Consider the following 22,189-nt stretch of genomic DNA (forward strand, 5'->3'; position numbering starts at 1 on the left):
TAGAGCAGGGCAAAGAGGCAGAGTATGACATTCTCTAGGAGTCTGAACAGAGTTGTGGGTGGCAGCAGAGAGAGATGACAAGGATCACCAGCTCTTGGCTTGGGGTCTGGGTGGATAGAGGGGCCATCCACTTAATTACAAAGATGGAGATGCACCAGGGTTGAGTCTGGGAATAGGCTGAGTGCCGACACCCTCCCCCCACCCCGCCCCCGCCCCAGCCCACAGAGGATCTGAAGCTCACATTCAGACAGAGGTCAGCAGATAGATGAAGAAACCAGTGGAGGGATGAACTTATCTGGAAAGGCACACAAAGTAGAGAGGAGCAGAAACAGGTTCTCCAGGGTTGGGAACAGGGACAGATGGAGGGGCAGGTCAAGCTGTGGCAACATCCTGGCATGGGGCTCCCTGGATTCGAGCCTCCACACACAGCATCAGGTAGTCCCTGAGGAACAGGGGCAGTGGGAGCCTGATAGTGGCCTATGGGTAGCAGCTGCCTTGCTGAGCATGCACAGCCTGTAGGACAAGGAGCTGCAGCCACCTTGCTAGTTCACCATGCCCAGGGCACAGCCAAGAAGTCTTCATGCTTCAGTGACAGCTCAGGGAGCACTGCCTGTGTGCAGATATCACAGGATGGGACACAAGAATAAGCATTAAGCAGGACTTTCAGGGCCCAAGGGAATTGGCACAGTGTTTCACCACCTCAGGACACATAGGCAGGGCCTAGAAATCCATAAGAGACATGAAAAGGACCTCAGGCTTCTAGTTAGGGCATCCTGGACAGCATGCAAAGTACAGTCCATGGGTGTGTGGCCTGTCCCATTGGGTTCCCCTGCACAGGCCAAGGGGCACAGCAGCAATTCATCCAGGCGCCTACAGGCACTGGCACAGGCATTGTGCTGTGACTGTTGTAGTGGCCCTCCTCCACCAAAGAGTCATAATTAAGTTTCTCCAAAGACCCTCACCATAATTGTTCTTATCAAGAGAATATCAGCAAAAATTCTGCAGAGGGATGGTGTTATAGCTCAATGGTAAAGCACTTGCCTAGCACATATGAGGCACTGGATTCAATTCTCAGCACCACATAAAAATAAATACATAAAATAAGGGTGTTGTGTTCATCTACAACTAAAAAAAAAAATTTAAATTTCTGCAGAGAGCTCAATGTGATTTTAAGCTTCCTCTTTCTTGTAAATGCCAGGTTTGCAGACAAAACATGTAAAACCACTGTCTAGCCTAAGAATATGGGAAAAGGATAACTGTTATATTCCTGCCCACTCCCACTGTCATGTAACCATCCCACTGAGTATAAATCTAAAAGAATTTCCAGACTCAGGGTCCAGAGATATTTAGGCTTTAGTCCCTCTGAACCACTGCGACTAAAATAAACCTGCTTTCTGAAAATTCCTAGGGTGTCCAACCTCATCTGTCCTACATCACTGTGGCACCCAACTCAGGTGCATCAGTTTGGGCCATAGGATCCTGGCTCTGCAAACTTGTGCTGCCCCATAGTTTCCTGAGCTCTCAGTTTTCAATTTTTAATTATACTAGGAAATTAAAACATAACAGAAAAAATTACTATCTTAACCATTGTTCAGTGTACAATTTGATGTTAAGTATATTCACATTGACATAAAACAAGTTCAACAGATCTCCAGAACCTGCCCATCAAGCTGAACCAAAAAGCTCCATCCTTTAAATATCTACCCTTTCCCCTTCCCCTAACCCTGGCAGCCACTGCCCTTACGTGTTCTGCACAAAACTCAGAACATGGTAGAAACTTGCCAGTTGTTAATTATTTAATAAGACATTATTCAAAAAAAGCAGAATCAAGAAAATAAAATATATGAAATAATAATAACTTTCTTTTTCTCTGAATTTGACTATTCCAGTACCTCATCTAAGTGGAATCATACAATAGTTGCATGATAAGGAAATTTGATTTTTGAAATTATAGGAAATGTTGCTTTTTAGGAACTCATACACTTAGCATTCTGAAGGATAAAACTAAAAAAAAAAAAAAAATCAGGAACCAAAAAGTAAATTATATAAAAACCAAGATTATTGTATACTGAAAATTTTTTAAAAGTAACTTCATCTCTCCATGCCTCAGTTTCCTCATCTGTAAAATAGAGATAATAATGGTACATTCCTCAGAACATCATGATGAGAATTAAATGTGTATAATACATATAAAGTATTTGGAACAATGGCTGGCACATAGTAAGCACTCAATGTCATTATTTACATATTTTCTATCAGTATTGGGACCCTTAGTAAGACACAATGGCTTACCCTCAGGGAACTCATAGTCTAAAAACTTACATGTTCTGCACAAAACTCAGAACATGGTAGAGACTTGCCAATTATTAGTTGTTGTTTTTTTAAATAAGACATTATTCCAAAAAAAGCACAACCAGGAAAATAAAATATATGAAATAATAATTTATCCAGCTGAAAAATATAGTGTAGAATATTTCCAGAATGTAATCTCCCAAAGATTTGCCACTAGACTTCTTTTGTAAAATTATAATTAAAAGTAGTAGATTTATTTTCACCAAAGGCAAGAATTTAACAAATTCCTACTTCTGTGTTTCAAATAGCCACCCAGGCACTTTTAACACTTGCTACGGTATCTGCCTGCTTTTCGGACATATTGAAAATGTAAAATGATTGTAATAGCAGTAAGAGTGGCCTTTCTCTTCCTAATGAAATTCTAAAAAGCTACAGTCTCCTGTAATGCAAACAAGCATTCCTGCCTAAGTGCATTTATCATGCAAACTCAGCCGACCATGGCTGAGCAGGGATTGTGGCCAGCAATGCTGCCACCTGCAGTGTGAAAGTGAAATTGCTTTCCAAAAAATCAATCCCTTGACAAATCAGAGCTGCCTGGTTTAGGTAAATAGATAATTATCCTAGCAGCTCAGTACATTGTTGAAGCAGATTACCTTTCTATCTAGCCAAACTCACTTGGTTGTTTTTCTAAACTTACCTCTTTACTTACATTATTTCACTAACTTGCCACATTGTACAGGAACTTGGCTTTCTGTTTTCCTTCACTTCATTTACTCAAGATGAATTACTTAATGTTGAAACATGTTTGCAGTGACAGGTTTCATAATGCAGTGACAGGTGTCTCAGGACAGCACATGTATAAGTTCAAAAGATAACAAGTGCATGGCAAATACCTTTTTCCTCCGGGAACATAAGTGTGCATGTCACATATCTTCTCTCAGTTTCATATATTCCCACAAACCCGGGCACACTACAAGACTATTTACCCTCAGGAAACTCATAGTCTAAAACCTTACGTGTTCTGTACAAAACTCAGAACATGGTAGAAACTTGCCAGTTGTTAGTTATTTAATAAGACATTCTTCAAAAAAAGCACAACCAGGAAAATAAAATATATGAAATAATAATTTATCCAGCTAAAAAGAGTATAGAATATTTCCAGAATGTAAACTGCCAAAGAGATTATACACTCAGCTAAAAATACTCAGCTAAATACATGTATGTTCAGATCCTCTTGAACAAAATGCACACAAACTGACTTAAGCACAATTAAATGAAAGAGGTGAAACCAAATTTCAGAAAATTCATGACATAAGCAAAGCTGATCTTCAGAATTCTGTCCATCTTTTGCAGATATATTTTTCCCTGTTCTCCTACTTTTTATGCCCAAAGTTTTTGATGAGCCATGAATACCTAGATTACCCTTTTGAAGTATTCAGTGAAGCATATTGCAAAACTTGGAACCTCCTAGATTTGGGACCTTTCATGATTCCTCCTTGACCACCACCTACCGCCTCCCCAACAAAATTTGCTATAGTTTCTCCTATCTTGAATGATTGGTTAATTGATTCTGGCAAATCATATGAACTGAGAGCCTAGTTACATGGCTAATTATTTAATACATTAACTACCCTCAAATATTTGCATGTTGACAGAGACCTCTGTGAGTCCTTAACTTAATTAAAAGCATAGATAACTGGCAGAATTGTAGGCACTCTGCATATAGATGGGAGTCAGTAAGGGAAATCATTAAATGGTCAGATAAGGGAAAACCTTCAGAGACAGCCTACATTTTATGTAGATAGCAGCCAACTGTCTCACCAATGTCTTGGACTTCCTTACACACATATCCATATCTCTGTATATATACCCACACACGTGCACACACACCTCTACACAAGCAAATCCTCCCTCAAGGACAGAAAATGTCCCCCTGTAAACACAGATCCTATGGGTCTCTAGACACATTCACACCAAAAGAGGGGAAGCAGTGCCAGACCCAGAGTTCACATGTACTTTCCATAACTCCATAGCCACCTTGAGCCCACAGAGTCTCAGGTGGCCAAACAGGCAGATGTTAGGGGAATCGTGAGCCATTTGTCACATAAAACATCATGTTAGTGGCTTCATCCTTTTGGATTAATGATCCTTAATTCTTTATCAAAATTTCCATGCTGAAAGCAAGAAAGTGTCTGTTTTAGTCAGTTTTTTCGCTACTGTGACTAAAAGATTCAACCAGAACAATTTTAGAGGAGGAAAAGTTTATTTGAGAGTTCATGGTTTCAGAGATCTTAGTCCATAGGAGGCTGGATCCATTCCTGGAGGATGGAGGTGAGGCGGAACATCTTAGTGATAGAGGGTGACAGAGAGAAGCAACTCAGGAAGCAGAGAGAGAGACACTCAGTTCTCCAGGTACAAAATACATATACCACAGTCACGCCCCCAATTAGCCACCTCCTCCAGCCACCAATCAGTTAATCCCATCAGGGATCAGTTCACCGATTGATGGGTGGGGCTATAATCCATCATTACTCCTCCAAACTTTCTTGCATTATCTCACACGTGAGGTTTTAGGGAACACCACATCTAAACTATAACGTGTGTAAGCATGACCCCTTTTAAAAGACTTACCCATTCGGTTGAAGCAATCCCTAAAAGAAAAGAAGTCCAAACTTTCATAGGAAAACTATGTAAAAGGACCATTTAGCAGATAATGTCCTTGCAGCCCCAACAGAGGTCCATAAAATGGTATCTCTTATCAAAATCATACGGTGGTTGGTAATTTCAGAATTTGCTCTCCTAATCTCAGAGTTGGATTTTACTAGCATATTAGCACCTAATATTTTCCCCTGGTGAATAGTTATTTGCACACCAACTAGCTCTAGATAAGGATAGGATTCGTAAATGTTTGGTTATGTGGTTAAAATGCAATTGTGAGCTCTAAGCTCCAGAGGAAAGCATCGCTCTGAGTATGGAAATACTACAAATAAAGGCAGGATAAGCAAGAAATATGTAAAATCCCAAGGTAGGATCTGGTCGATAACCTGTAACATTATATACTTACAGTTACATTCTCTTTGGTATTACTACTGGGTTCAGTGACAATAGGAGGATCAGTGTTAGATGACATTTATTACTCATCTGCATTTCACATGGAGAACAAAAAAAAAAAAAAGGAAGGGAATCCTTGACCTCAGAGCACTTAGGTGTGATGTAGTAACACACTTTACCGGTACCATTGGGCTGAGATGTAAAACTCCAATAATGTGCCTGGCATGGTGGTGCACGCCTATAATACCAGTGGCTTGGGAGGCTAAGGCAGGAGGATCATGAGTTCAAAGCCAGCTTCAGCTACTTAGTGAGGCCCTAAGCAACTTGGTGAGACCCTGTCTCTAAATAAAATTTATATTAACATATATATGTGTGTGTGTGTGTGTGTGTGTGTGTGTATATATATATATATATATATTTTTTTTTTTTTTTAAGTTGGGCTGGGGATGTGGCTCAGTGGTTTAGCCCCACTGAGCTCAATCCCTGGTACCAAAAAAAAAAAAAAAACCCAAACCTCCCAAATGCTCGTCAGAGTACCATTAAAGAAGTCACAGCTCAATGGTAACACTTCTTCAGGAAGACTCAGTATTTTAAAATTCAGCCTTAACTAGAAAATGTAACTGAAACCAAAGACTGCGAAAGCTAATCAGCAGTTGAATGAGGACCCCTGAAAACTACTGGAAGATTGTCAGATGCAAGTTTTAAGACAAAGTGCTCATCTAGACATTCCACATTGTTAGAGTTAGAGGGAAAGCTTTATGGTCATTTACACATGATTCACCATAAAACTCAAGTTAAATGTAGACTCATTCTGTACCTTGTCAGCTCCAAGTTGAGCTTCTAAGAATGCTTACTGAGAATGGCAAAGAGGAGCGTAATCATGGTTGACTTAATGGAGTTGCCCAAGGCCCGCGTCAATGCCAGCATGCTATCTCAGTTCATCGACAGGCCCGTCTGCTTCGTAGGAAGGCTGGAAAAGATTCATCCCACTGGAAAGATGTTTATTCTTTCAGATGGAGAAGGAAAAAATGGAACCATTGAATTGATGGAGCCTCTTGATGAAGAAATTTCTGGAATCGTGGAAGTAGTTGGCAGAGTAACAGCAAAAGCAACCATCATGTGTGCATCTTATGTCCAGTTTAAAGAAGATAACAATCCTTTTGATCTTGGACTTTATAATGAAGCTGTGAAAATTACCCATGAGTTCCCTCAGTTTTTTCCCTTAGGGGTTACACAACGTGATTGATCTTACTGAATTTTCTTGTGATTGCAAGTGGCTATGATGAAGATAATTAAAGGAGGTCCCACTTGTTTAAGGGAGAGACTCCTATGATTTCTAATATTTAATTTGCTCCATTTAAATTTTCATTTACTGAACTTTAGACATCCTAATCTGCATTTTTGTTGAAACTGATATATTGACTGTTCTCACCCAAGTCCTTTTATAAACTATTGCCACTCCATTATGAGGTCAGATAAGATATAAGATCAAAACAGTTGTCTAGAGTCCAAGTTTCTATTTTATTAATAAAAAATTAAAATAATGCAAAAAAAAAAAAGAGAATGGCAAAGAGCTTTCCTGAAATATTGAAAGGTTTGTTTTAATAGTTCCAAGGATTATTTGACTTAAAATCTGGTATTCTAAATGTTTGTTATAGGAAACCACATTGTTTGCTATAGTAAATTGTTAATTCACTAAGTTTGTAAATTATTTTTGCTGAAGGCATATTTTAACCAGCTACCTGTGACAAGTAACCCAATTTATGGTCTTACTGACTTTGTTACTTCATTCCTAAGAGAAATTACCTTACCTTTAACTCAGAAATTGTAAAGTCCCTCTTAGGTTTTATTCCCTTACAGTCTTTTTTAGCATTCATCTTACATTCTAAGTTTTGTTTCTAGAACATAATTTAAATTGTTTCTATTTTCCATTTCTATTTTTATTATTTTTATCATGATCTATAGTTCTATTTTGCTAATTATTTCTCTGATTCTCAAACTATGAAAAAAATGTCATTCATCCCAAGTAAGTAAATTTAGAAGTACCTGTTGAGTGCTAAGAATATAGTCTGTCTGAACATTTATAGTAATAATATATATTTTTATTTTAGACTACACAATAAGAGTTAATCATACTCTCCATTTTATGATGCACAATCATAGTTGTCTATAAAAGTCTCCTCCTTTTTTTTAATATTCACTTTTATTTCTATTGCCTACTACTGTTCACCTCCCCATCCCAAATATATCCTTCTCTTTGAACATACTCAAATTAAAAATATGTGTGCATGTGTGTTTATAAGATATGACATATTCTAAGTCTCAGTGCACTTCTTTCTTCACTCAACACAGGGTTTTAAATTCATATATATATATTAAATATTTCAATACAGACAGATAGATATTTCTCCAGGATTTTGCTTCTTAACACTATGTAATACTTGTACATCCTCAATTATTTACCAGCCCATTCCACTGTAACAGATACTTATATTACCTTACCTCTGCTCATTATCAGTTTATTACCTCTCAGCTCCCAATTTGCCCTATATTACCTGCTCTGCAAAAATGAATCCAGGCTTTTTTAATATTTTTTTTTTCCTTTTGCTAGCCAGCACAATGTTAAGTTCTGTCAGTAGAATAAGATAAGGGAACGTTCCAGTAACAAGACATTTTCTTTCCTTCAGACCTCTCCTCCAGTGTCTGACTCCTACAGTTCATGGCAGCCAGCGGCACCCAGAGGTGAGAAGGAACCTCTGCTCCAATCAGCAGGTTTTGCAACATGGGCTCTCAAACTCCTGCAGGGCTCACAGCTTCTCCAATGCCTGGCTCTGTCTATACACAGCAGCCAGTACCACATAGCAGCATTCCGAAGTACCCTTTCTTCCTGTAAAGATTTTGTAGTAGAGTGTTTGCAGTGAGATGCCTCCCTATGAGCAGCTTTTCCCCGCACCCTAGAGAGTGAATTTTCTGGCAAGCTTTAGAAGACAGATTTCCAGCAAGTTATACTGGCATGACACCACGATGACTTCTCTGCCACAGCTGTGCCCTCTCCAACAAGGTCTGGATTTTAGTCCTGGAAAGGGAAGGACTCATTCTTGGATATTCAGTACCTGAGTATGAGTATTTCTTATATCTTCCATTCCCATATTCTTTAGAAGTCTTTACTTCTCACTATTAGCACATTATTCTAATACCCTAAGATCATTGATAATCCTTTGTTACTAATTTTCTTGCTCAAATTTGTATATGTTTCTCTGATCTGATTGGACCTTGATTAATGTGTCACTTCCTCCAACAATAATGAAAAAAAAATCCTCACACATATCCTTTTATGGATTTGAAATTTTCTTTTGGTTATATATACCCCCCAAACATGTTTGTTAGATCATGGGGGAAATATTTAATCAAATGTTTCCTGACTGCATTAGTAGCTAGTTGTGCTGATATTTGACTCCTATGTGACTATCAACACTTGACCTTCCACCTTTCAAGTTTTTTCTCCTCTAATGGTGAGGATATGATGTTACTTTTTATAGCTGCAGGTCTTTGATTAATAATGTCTCCTCCTCTACCTTTGAAAGTTGGCCTTTGAAAGTTTCCTTTCCTATATGCTGTCTTTTCATATCTTTTGCACATTTATTTTTTTTCCTGCATTTCTGATGTCTTCTTGTGAATTATAGAAATTCATTGTATACTCTAGAAAATATTCCATTCAGTTTTAGACTTTGCAAGTATCTTCTCCCAATCTTTCCTCTGTCTGCAAACTTTGCATATGATACGCTTTATTGAAAATAAATCCTGTTTGTTTAAATGTCCTTTTCGTTCACTCCAAGAACACAAAAAAACCTGCCACATATCTTCTACTGACATACATCAATACTTTCATTGCTAGGTCTTTACTCAAAATGCACTTTTTATTATGGTGTTAGAACCAATCCAGGTTTTTTTCCTTCCAATTAGTGATCCAAAAATAAATATTTTAAGAAAAGAATATGATTATGTCAGCTTTTGTGAGAGATCAAAAAGTAATGTGTGACATTATAGTTTGAAGTAAAAATGAATTGTCAAAACTAATATACATGCCAACACACTGAATAAATTAGAAGAAGAGAATAAATTCCTAGACACATATAGTCTGCCAAGAATGAATCATGAACAAATAGAAAATTCAAACATCCCTATAACTAGTATGGAAATTAAAATCAGTAATCAAAAACCGATCAACAAAGAAAAGCCCAAAAGCACATGACTTTGCTGGTGAATTCTACCAAACATTTGGGGAATTAATGCCAGTCTTTCTCAACCTCTAAAAAATTGACTGGGGGGGAAAAGGTTTTTTTTCTATTAGAGTATCATAATTTTACATAATTATTGGGTTCATTTTGATAAAATTATACATGCATGGAATTTGATTTTAAGACCCACCCCGCCTTTAAGGAAAAGATTTGTAACCTCACTTTATGAGGTCAGCATTATCCTGATACTAAAGCCAGACAAAGACACTACAAGAAAATAAAACTATATCCAATATCCCCAACAAAGATAGATGTAAATATCCTCACCTAGCAAATTGAATACAATAGTACATTAAATGTATCATTTATACCATGATCAAGTGGGATTTATCCTTGGGATTCAAGGATGGTTGTTTCAACACAGGAAAATCAATTAATGTGATATGCCACATAAACAGGAAAAGAATAAAAATTACATGATCATCTCAATAGCTGAAACTACAAAATAAATTTTAAAAAAACAAAATAGATTAAAAGAATTATATGTGAAAATGTTTCATATCTTCAGCTACTAGGGAAATGCAAATCAAAATTACATTGAGATTTCATGATAGCAATCATCAAGAAATACAAATAACAATAAATGCTGTCAAGGATGCGGGAAGATGGAACACTGTTGTTAGAAATGTAAATTACTAGAGGCTCTAGTCAGTATGGAGGCTACTCAAAAAACCAAAAATTGAACTATTATATGATCTAGCTATATCACTCCCCGGTATTTATTCAAAAGAATTAAAGTTGGCATACTTGAGAAATATATGCAAATCCATGTTTATCACAGCAGAATTCACAAGTGCCAAGTTCTAGAATAAGCTCAGATGTATTTCAACAGATAAATGGATAAAGAAAATGTGGTATGTATGCACAATAGATTTTAAAAGTTGAATTACAGGCAGAACTTACCAATCTTTCTAAATGAGATATTTCACACTGAATAGTGGTTCAGCAGGTGGGAGTAATCAGCTCTCCCCTGATGTGACTTCCTACCTGTACCATAACTGTACCCCACCTGCACCTCACCACTCATCAAACTATAGCAGAGTTTTCCCAGACTGGGATTTGGAAGGACACAAATACATCACTCTGGAGAAAAGCTAACCACTTATTTTAAAGTTTTTCTTGATTTTTAAACTGCCCTTCCTCTTCTCTCTCTCTTCCCTTGTTTGAAAATAAAAAGTAAAAGAGCCACTGCCAAGAGGGACACTAAATAAAAGGAAACAGAAAAAGGCAAAGAGAGGAAAATCAAAGGGAGAAATTTAGTACAACCAGCAAAGGCTTCATTAGACTCACAACAAAGACAAGCTCAATTTCTTTCTTATTGACATTAACGAGTTTGATGTGAGTCCAACATAAAAGCCAGGCAAATCTCCTTCTCTTACTGGGGTCTCAGGATCTCTGCAGCTGCCTGCAAATTGCTTCATTCCACTAAAGGTCATCTTTCTTGATTGGTTTTCATTCCTTTCTATGTCCAACCAATCAAGTGCTGGCCAAGCAGATGGCTGGGAGCTGGTCCTGACGGTCCAGGTCAGCAGCTGCAGCCTCACTCCGGAACTCAGAACTCATGGGCCCTTCCCATCATGGAAGTCCTTCCTGCAGAGGTTTCTTTCTCTGAAACCAGAGGGGCCCAACATATTTCCTGAACAAATAAATTCTGTGCCTCGCATTATGTTAGGGGATGGGGGTTAAAAAAATGTCAATCAAGGAATAAAATTAAAATAGCTTATACAATTTTTAAAAATATAATTAGTAGCAGGACTGAGTTCAAACTCCTATCTTTGTATCCACAGTTCTTCATTTCATTAACATAGTATCTGTCTAGCATAGAAAAAGGAAGTAAAAAGGAGGGATCAAGCAGAGAAAGAGAAGGTGGGGAGAAGAAATTAAGCACTATATTATTTGCTGGTTTTCTTCCATGTGTCAAGCATGAAGTCCAACTTCGTGCTCTATTTTATTTTACCTTTACTTTCAACAGTTCTAAAGGTAGGCCATTTCTTTTCCCATTCAAGAAAACTATGTGTGTTTTTGTTTTAGGATAAAGACCGGACAGAGTGCTCATTTTCCACATTTCTTAAAATTTTAGAAATGTGGATATAAATATCATTTTGTCATAGTGCAAGAGGTATTTATTTTAAATCAACTTTACTCTGGATATGCATCCATTAATTTAACAAGTATTTACTAAGAGTCAAGCACCCTGCTAGGTTTTAGATGTGCAAAGACAATGAAGACATGGTCCATTCCCTTAAGGAGCGTAAGACTACTGAGGAAAACAGAGAATTGCAGAACAGTGTGCTTACTGCCATTTAGTTTAAAAGCCTACACAGGTTGCCAAGGGAGCTCAGAGGGAGGGAAATTCACCTAAACTGAGTAAAGAAGAAGTCAGGAAGTATTTCTTGGAAGAGGTGAAGTATGAATTGAGTCCAGATGAAGTGGGTGGGGAAACAGAGAGAGTGTTCCAGGCAGAGGGAATAGTGGGCGCTGAAACCTAAAGAGAGTATATTGCATGCCAAGAAATTGAACACTGCAATGTAGTTTAGGCATATTTTGTTTATAGGAAGCTATCAAGGGCTGAAGGGCTGGGATTTTGTAACAGCGAAAAGGCTAGAATTTATTTCAAAAGCTATAGAAACCCACTGAAGGTGTTAATCAGAGGAAAAGCAGGATTAGATTTGTTTCAGTAAGACCACTCAGTAATCACTCACTATTAAGATGACCTCATTGTTGAGGAGCCACACCTGAAAGTGAATGTGGCTTAGCAATTTGATTCTGTCATAATCCCAATCCTTTGGTGGGATTTCTACAGGAGGGAGCTCTGAGGTTACAACTGCAGAGTAGAAAGACTTAGGAGTAGCTGAAGCTATGCCACTTGCTGATCAGGGCACTTTAAACAACTTTCTCAATCGACTAAGGCACAGTTTTATAATCTGACGTATGAATATAATAACAGTGCCCATCAACTAATGTCATAATGAGGATAAAATGAGAAAATGCATATGAAGTGCTCGGCATAGCAATATTTGGTAAGAACCCAATAAATATTGTTATAAGTATCATTATCCTATTATCACAGTTTAACAATGAGGAAAACCTGAATGGAAGCAGAGGAAAAGAGAATAAAGAAAGATGACTGCAAAAGACTTGATGATTGAGTCTATGTGAAGAATAAGAACATGAAGCTGAAGGTGACTTCAGGTTTCTGATTTTGGTAACTGTCAGGTAAGAGTTTAAATGGTTGCAGAAGTTGCTAACGGCTGCACCTTATACATTCCCCACTTCTTACTTGGAAGCAGAACATCAACTTTATCCAAGATGGAAATCTTCCACACGACAGTAGGATCTCTGTCAGCTCTCTTAGGTCATAAGGTAACCCTGAGGACACACCCTATGTTCTACAGTATTGAAGCACAATCACAGAAGTCACCTGGATGCGTGATAACTAAGCAGCCACTATACCAGGTTTGATTTGTCTAGTTCCAAATTTCATTTGTGTGAGAACCCAGCATCTATTTTAACCCACTATTATTTTGAGGTTTTCTGAGTGGGTGGTGTTCCCATTCACAGAAACTATAAGAAAAAAGAATTTTGTCTGGTAAAGATAAAGGAAAGAATGACTTCAACCAGATCTAGTAGTTCATGCCTGTAATCCCAGCTACTCAGGAGGCTGAGACAGGAGGATCACTTAAGCCTAGGAATTCAAGGCCAACCTGAGAAACACAATGAGACCTTACCCCACCCCCCAAAAAAAAAAAAAAAAAAAAAAAACGAATGCCTTCACTTTTAGACAAGGTCTCCTTCTCAGACCACATAAAAAGCCTGTTTAGCATAAGGATTATTTTGAGTTGAAGGCAATTGAGAATCAACAAATGCAAGAAGATGTTTTTTTCCTCCCTTTTATGAGCCTAAAATCAGGACATAAACTTCCTTAGTGAAGGTGCTCTCTCATTCCTAGGAGATTTGAAAGAGCCATGAGAAGAAAAAGAGATTTATTGAGAACATGTGGATGGATTCCCTGAGGAAAATCACATCCAACTCCCACAAGATCACATTCTAGTCCTGGATGCAAAGATGAAATCAGAGGTCAAGGATTGTGACAAATAATACATATATAGATAGATTTATATACACACATATACAATAGATATATATTTTTAAGTATATTTTATACACATTATATATAGTAGGTATTACGTGTATTTTATATGTATTTTGTGTATTTGTAGTTTATATATACATATATCGTATCATAATCAATTTCAGTGTGGAAATTCTTCAGCAATGCATACAACAGAAGTGACTATTGACAGGAGGCATTCTGGCAGGGGGTAAAAAAAAAAAAAAAAAACAATGATTTTAGAGTTAACATAATCTGGATTCATTTCCCAGTTCTGCCACTACTGGCCAAGGGACTTTCAAAATTTACTTAATCTCTCTGAGTCCGTTTCCTCAACATGGGATAGAAATACACAGAGATGTGGAGTACCCCTCCCATATTAAATATATGTGAATATTCTTAGCAGAGAATTCAACACATTAATATAAGCAATATAGTTTAGTGATAAATGAAACTTCCATCACTTATTCCTCACCCATGTTACTTTGCTCAGTTCTTCTGGGCTAAACTGGGGTCCACATGCCTTCTCATTTCAAGACCCAAGTCAATGGAGGCTTTCTGATTTGAAACATGCCAGTTGCTTATGGCAAACAGTAGAGTGAAAGAAGGTGATCACATTTTAAAAATGTAATTTGGAGCTTTAGTTTGGTAGTGTGAGTGTGTATTAGTAAGTATTTCATTGCTGTGACCGTACCTGACAAAAACAACTTAGAGCCCCAAACTTTGTTTGGGGCTCACATTTTCAGAGGTTTAGTCCATGATTGGCCAAGCACATTGCCATGAGCCCGAGATAAGACAGAACATCATGGCAGAGGAGTGTTACTCCACTCATGGTGGCTATGGAGCAGAGAGGGAGAGAGGGACAAGATACAATCTCCAACAGTACATCTCCAGAGGCCTACATCCTCTAGTCATACCCTACCCAGTTAACACCCAGTTAGTCCATTCAAATTTGGATGAACTGGTTAGGTTATGGCTCTCCTCATCTAATCATCTCACTTCCTGCATTAACACAGGAGCTTTTGGGGGGAACACCTTATATCCAAACCATCTATCCATGATCCACCAGCCAACTCAAGCCATAGGGCCAAATCCAAAGCTAGTAAAGTGGGAGAAGAACAAATAATATGAAAAAATAATTTATTCTATTATGTATTGTAATGACTCTGAGTAATTTCAAATGCTATGTTCTGGGCTGCTCAGGATAAATAAATTAGAAACAAAAGTCAAGAAATAATACTCTGAAGGCAACAGGGTCATGATCCAGGTGGAAAGGTTTCTTTGGGTTCTAGAAATGTAACCACCTTTGCAATGTCCACTTGTTTTCTACCTTCTTTTTTACAAAAGTCAGTGTGTTCATTTGCTAGTACTACCATAATAAAACTGGGTGGCTTCAATAACAGAATTGTATTGTCTAGAAGTCCAAGATCAAGGTGTCCCTGGGGTTGGTTCCTTCTGAGTTCCTGAGGGACTTCTTGGCTTTTGGCTGTTTCTCTCCATGTTCACATGGCATTCCCCTTATGTACATAGCTGTGTCTACATTTACCTTTATACAAGAGCACCAATCAAATTGTACTAGGGGACCATCCTACTCAGTATAACTTCATCTTAATAATTACATCTGCAAAGATTCTATTTCCAAATAAGTTACATTCTGAGACAGGGATAGAGTTAGGACTTCAGCATACATAGTAGAGGAAAGAGAGAGCGTGTACTCAGCCTCTGACACTATAACAAATACCTGAGATACTCTATAAAGAGAAAAGGTTTCTTTGGACTCCCAGTTTTAGACTTTCAGTCTACAATCAATTGGCTGTGTCTGTGACTTTCAAGCCTGCAGTGAGACAGCATACTATTTCAGGAACATGAAAACAAAAGAGGAAGAGGAAGGGACATATCCTTCAAGACTATGCGTCCGAAGACCTAAGGACGTTTCTCTAGACACCACCTCTCAATAGCACCATGGACTATGGACCAAGCCTTTAACACACGGATCTTTGGAAACATTTAAGATGTAAACTATAGCAGGGAGACATAAATTAATTCACATGAGTCAACATTAAAATCCTTAAAAGAGCAGGCTTGAGTTCAGGAAAAATCAAGGAATTGTAGAGTGGGGGAGACTGTCTCCCACTCTACAGCATTTCTTTCTGAGAAAGGAATTTTAGCAGCTACTAGGTAAAGCCACAGACTGAGTCCTCTTATCCCATTTCACTGGGAACTGACATTCTGCCCACTAATGAGACCAAGACATAGAGCACTATTCAAATAAACAACTTCTGTAGAGACACAAATATCTATGTGGATTCTTGGTTATGTTGGATTCATTGTCTAAGCCGAATACTGGGAATTTACCCAAGCCCCTTCACACAGAAACCTAGTGAATTTAATGCTGCATATGCTTCAGCATGTGAGAAATGTGGCTGGTTATCCATCGTGAAGAGGCAGCTCAGACTTTCCAGCAGTCAGTAGGGAAGGCTTCTGCTTCAGAGACCTGTGAGTGATTCCACTAGAACTCTCCTGCTTAAAACACGTGCCTCCCTTCGACCTTTCTTATTTTAATAAAAGCCACACTCTATCTGGCACTGCAAAGAACAATGCCTGTCCTCTTCTTCTCTGTGTGAATCCCTTGCTCCCTGGAAAGGTTACTCCTTTCATAGTCAGACAATGTTAGATTATCGGCTGACGCCTGCTGCCCTTTCCTAAAGTAAATTATCATTGTTCACTTAAATATGATTTACCTTTGCTGCAGCTCCCTCTCTGTCTCCCATCCTTTTGATTCTTTTCACTCATTTTAAACTCCTGCCCTTCTCCCATCTTAATACACACACGCGCACACACACACACACACACACTTCTTACCTACAAAGCCTCAACTTGGCAGCTCAGAAAAGGCGAGGTGCGGGGGAGGCTATGCACAGTTTTTATGTTTCCAGTTAAAAGTGATAAACTTTGTAATAGACATGATTGTAACACTTCAAACCCTGCCTCAAAGCACAGGTCAAATACAGATACCTTCTCCCATCAAACCTTTTCTCAGTATCATGAGGTACCACCACCCTGCTGTGGCCATAGTTACAGCCACAGGCAGAATCTCAGGAAAGGTCTGCCTAGAGAGGTCAACTATGGAATAAGCACTGGTCAAGATCCTTGTAGCAGTGCTAAGCTCCTGGCCCTGTGTCACAAGTATTCCATGAGCTGGCACAAAACCAAGAAAGCATCCTGAACATGAACTCAATCAGACTATGATGGGTCATGGACAGCAAAGCCTGGAAAGGACCTTCTGCACCCGGAGAGGGGTGGCTGGCCTGCAGTCTATGTTAAATATCACACTTAGTGGGAGGTGATATCATACAGCTAGCACACACATCAGGGGAGAGGTGGGACTGGAAAAGGCCCACTTGGACCACTATAGTGCAGGGCCCTTGTCTGAGCCCACTTGCGGGTAAAACCTGAGTCAAGCTATGGAGGGTGCCTTCCAAAGACTATCCCTGACTTCTAGAAGGTGAAAATTTTTGTCTTTGATACATGCTCTTTGCTCAAAATTATTATAGGGGCCCGAACAATACTTCAAAGCCCCAGGCAGACATAATCAACTACAAACTGAACCTGTCCATTTCAGCATGCTTCAGCATCAAAGCACCAGCTGTCCATACTTACACCAATCCCCACCCTGGACACAGTCACACCATTTTCCACTCACCCATTGTTATGGTTTATATATGAGGCATCCCCCCAAAACTCATGTGTGATAGCAAAGAAAACAATCAAGAACATGAAAAGAGAGCCTACAGAACAGGAGGAAAAAATTTTGCCACCTGTACTTCAGACAGAGCATTAATCTCCAGGATATACAAAGAACTCAAAAAACTTAACACCAAAATAATAATAATAACAACAACAACCCAGGCAATAAATGGGCAAAGGAACTGAACAGGCACTTCATAGAAGAAGAAACATAATCAACAAATACATGAAAAAATGTTCAGCATCTCTAGCAATTAGAGAAATGTGAAATAAAACTACACTGAGATTCCATCTCACTCCAGTCAGAATAGCAATTATCAAGAATACAAGCAACAATAAATGTTGGCAAGGATGTGGGCAAAAAGTTTCACTCATACTTTGCTGTGGGACTGCAAATTGGTGCAACCACTATGGAAAGCAGTGTGAAGATTCCTCAGAAAACTTGTAATGAAACCCCTATTTGACCCAGCTATCCTACTTCTCAGTATATATATATATACAAAGGACTCAAAATCAGCATTCTGTAGTGATGCAGCCACATCAATGCTTATAGCAGCGCGATTCACAATAACTAAGCTATGGAACCAGCCTAGGTGCCCTTCAACAGATGAATGACTATAGAAAATGTGGTACATATACACAATGGAATATAAAGCTATAAAGAAGAATGAAATTATGGCATTTGATGGCAAATGAACGGAACTGGAGACTGTCACGCTAAAGTGAAATAAGCCAATCCCAAAAAACCAAAGGCCGAATGTTCTCTCTGATATGTGGATACTAACACACAATAAGGGGAATGGGGAGAAGAATAGAAGTTCATTGGATTATACAAAGGGGAATAAAGGGAAGAGAGGGGAGATGTGAATAGAAAAGACAGTAGAATGAATCCAACATAACTTTCCTATGTTCATATATGAATACATGACCAGTGAAACTCCACATCATATACAACCACAAGAATGGGATCCAAATTAGAATAAGTTATTCTCCATGTAGGAATAATATGTCAAAATATACTCTATAGTCATGTATGTCTAAAAATAGCAAATTAAAAAATTCATGTGTGAGACAATGCAAGAAGGGTCAGATATGAATAGATGAAAGTTATAAACTAATCCATGGATTAATATGGGCTAACTTCATGTCAAGTAAAGGGTAAAGTAGGGTATGGCTGGAGGAAGTAGGTCACCAGGGGCATGATTTGGAGGATTATATTTTGTCCCTGGTGAGCAGAGCTCTCTGATTCCTGGCTGTCATGTCCTGAACTGCATTCCTCGGTCAAGCCTTTCTGCCATTATATTCTATCTCACCCCAAGCCCAGAGTTACGGAGTCAGCTGACCAGGGACCAAACATCTGAAACCTTGCGGCAAACTTAAGTTTTCCTCCTCTAAGTTGTTCTTGTCGGGTCTTTTGGTCCCAGCAATAAAAATAAATAAATAAAGCTGACTAAAACACCGGTGTGCAATTGCCTCCTCCCTCACTCCTCACACCCAATAGATTCCCTCCTGAATATTTTCTACGGGGTCCTTTCACCAGCCCACCTGTAGGCCTTCCATGTTGATCTTTTAGGTTGCAATAATAAGCCACTAAAATAGGATCAGAGGCAATGGGGCAGGTATTTGAACTAAGAAACACAAATCTGTATCTTCTACTAATTTGCAAAGTGGTTTTGAACCTGGCAAGAAGCATGTCAACCTTAGTTTGCTCACATCTATAATACTGCCTTTAAAAGACATGGGCAGGTTTAATGACATAATCTACATGAAGAGTTGTTTACTAATCTTGACTTCTGAATTTAGTTCCAATGCCCTTCACAATATATTCAATGACACCCCCCACCTCCACCTCTCACTATGAGTACAGTGTCCTGTCCCTTAAATACTAATGACCCTGTCTGTTAAATACTAATATGGACTCTCAAGGCTGGTAGTATAGCTCAATGATAGAGTTCTGGCCTAGCATGCACAAATCCTTGGGTTCAATTCCCAGTACTGTAGGGGGTAAAAAAAAGAAAAAGAAAGAAAAAAAGAGGCTCTCATAAGCATTCTTGGGATTTATTTTAAATTATTTCACCATTATACTTAATCTGTGATAACTAAGTGATTTTATATAGAGAGGATATTATTTTAGATCTGTATATCTTAAAAGATCAGATTATAAAGTTTAATATAATCTTAACAATATATATTCATTTATTCAACAAATATGGATTGCAGCCATAAAATGTGGCAGGCACAGTTCTAATTCATGAAGAAACATCATAATTTATTCTCATTTAATAGTGATTTGGTGTTTAATGGATCTTAAATTACTTATATAAAGAAAATATTCTTGTTGACAAAAATAAATTCCAAACTAGCATCATACTGCCTATGGTTTGAAGACTGAATTTATATCAAAACATGTACTCAAGTCATCCTTATATTAAGCCATCAAATCTAGGCATCAAATCTGCCTTTACTGCCTAAACTCTGGAATACATGCATTTTATATTAAAATATAAAGTCATTTCTTAAATATTTGTATTTTTTTTTTTTGTAATTGACCAGAGAAGAGATTTCTAGCTGCTATTTGCAAGTACTTCTCTGAAAATAACATATTTGGGGTATGAATAGAATTTAATGTCATTTAAAGAAGAGGGAACTAGGGTGTAACCACCCCTATATATTTTTTTTTTCTTTTTAACCTACATTTGGGACCACAGACATTATTGAATGTCTCTCAAAAATTTAATCAGCACTAACTAACACTAGGGATAAAGATCCACTTGAAGGGAATTTGCAGAAATATTCTCAACTTTTATTCCTAACTGGTTATGATTTAACATCTGTGTTCCTTACACTTCCTTTCTCCAACTAGTGTCACATTATAGGAATATGTTAAACTATCATTGAGACTAAAAATCAAAAGTTTATAAAGATCACCATGGTAGCTAATGGTGTTCAGCTGCGGGGTAATTCCACCACCGGGGGATTATAAAGCACTCATTTAAAACACACTTGGAAGATCTCATGTTGTTCCCTTTCAAAAGGGTAAAAAAAGTATTCAAATACTATTATATGTGTTTTTCAATAGCAATTGAAATATGCTAGTACTGCTTTTAATGATGTGGTACTTTAAAACACCTTTGTAAACAAAGCTCCGAGGAACAGTCGACTTGCTGCAAATCTCATTGCTTCCTTCCAGCCTCTCAAAAACCATTTTGAGCACATCCTAATGATCATCCTAAGAGATCACCCATTCCACCCACTCTAAAATCTAAATATGATACTACTGCTCCCACTTCAAATTTTGCCTTTTCTCCCCCAGAGATTTGGGGATGCAATCCAAATCCCTTTCTAGGAAATACAGACCACCACACACAACCTCATGCAGCCATCCATGGTTTTTGTAAACAACATCCTCTTTTATACTTTTCCGCCTTGGTCGGGGCATTCTTTCTACCAGAATGTTTCCCCCACTTTTCCACTTAGCCAACACCTTCATAACTTTCTAATAATTCAAAGTTCACCCACGCCAAGAACCCCCTTGACCCAAAATGGCTGTCCTCCTTCCTCCAATGCATCCCTTAGCCCCATTTGTTCTATTTTCTAAAAGTTCACTCACAACACCTCTGTATTTCTTGCCTTAACACATAAGATAACCCAGATGTGATGGGGATAGCTCCTTCTCTCCCTTCCTGCACCCCCACTTAATTAGAGAGCGAGGTTGGGAGCAAAGAGTCCCAGTATCTCAAAGGCTAAGAACCACAGCAATTGCTCTCACTACAGGTCTGTGGAGAGTGCCATGGCTCTGCTCCTTGCCTTTTGAGTTCTAGATTGAAAGAACAGCTCCCATCTGTGACTTGCTGACCCTTTGGCAGAGGAGAGAGGCTGGGGCCCTGGAGAAACATCCTGATGGGACCTGGAGCTTCTGATGGGACCCAGCACACTGCCCTTTCCAATTCCTTTGTCAATTCCCATCTTGCAGCCACACCTGGTAACAGTGGGGAGGTGTGGAAGTACACTCCTCCCAAGGCAGGCATTGTAGATCTCATGACGGAAGGCAAAAATGGATGCTCCTTTTACCAGGAGGGACAGAGGAAATAATAGGGAACAATAATGCCAACGTTAGAGGCCAATAGCTTTCCTCTTCCATCTTCACAACAGAAAGTGACTCTACAAAGGGGTTGTGCCATGATGATGAGGCAGATCCTTTCTGTACCCATCTCTGAGTGGTAAGTAGTTACAGGTTTTCCATTTTTCTGGGTTGAGTCCCAGAGAATTACATCATCTTTTTCAATCCTCATTCAAAACTGAGCTCAATTTTACCTCACAAAATTTGATTCCTTATTTCTCCCAAGACTTACTGTGTTAAAAATAATAATAATAATAATAATAATAATAATAATAATAATAATAATAATACTCTTATCTAGTTCCTTCTACACAGATTTCACAACAAACATGCAAGATCTTCTATTCTTGCTAAGCATGAAAGTAAACAAACAGAGCAGTAAGAAAAATGATCATAATGGGAAATGCTGTAAGTTTCAGTGAGCCACCCGAAGGCCCCAAGTCAAAATGCTATGAACTGAAGGTTGGTGTACCCTGAGAATTCATATATTGATTCCCTGACCCTGAGTGTGATGGTTCTAGAAGGTAGTTCCTTTGAAAAGTATTTAGGTTTAGATGAAGTCATGAGGGT

The 22,189-nt window shown here is 38.4% G+C and overlaps 1 protein-coding gene across 1 annotated transcript; it reads left to right on the forward strand.

Moving 5' to 3' along the window:
* Positions 1 to 6,219: 6,219 nt before the first annotated feature.
* LOC114095877 (replication protein A 14 kDa subunit) lies at positions 6,220 to 6,659 on the forward strand. The gene has a single exon (XM_027939312.2). It carries the CDS (start codon positions 6,224 to 6,226, stop codon positions 6,587 to 6,589), a length of 366 nt encoding a protein of 121 aa, XP_027795113.1. The 5' UTR covers positions 6,220 to 6,223; the 3' UTR covers positions 6,590 to 6,659.
* The last annotated feature ends 15,530 nt before the right edge of the window (positions 6,660 to 22,189 follow it).

Source organism: Marmota flaviventris, chromosome 3 (genome assembly GCF_047511675.1).
Source record: "Marmota flaviventris isolate mMarFla1 chromosome 3, mMarFla1.hap1, whole genome shotgun sequence".
NCBI classification, from domain to species: Eukaryota; Metazoa; Chordata; class Mammalia; order Rodentia; family Sciuridae; genus Marmota; species Marmota flaviventris.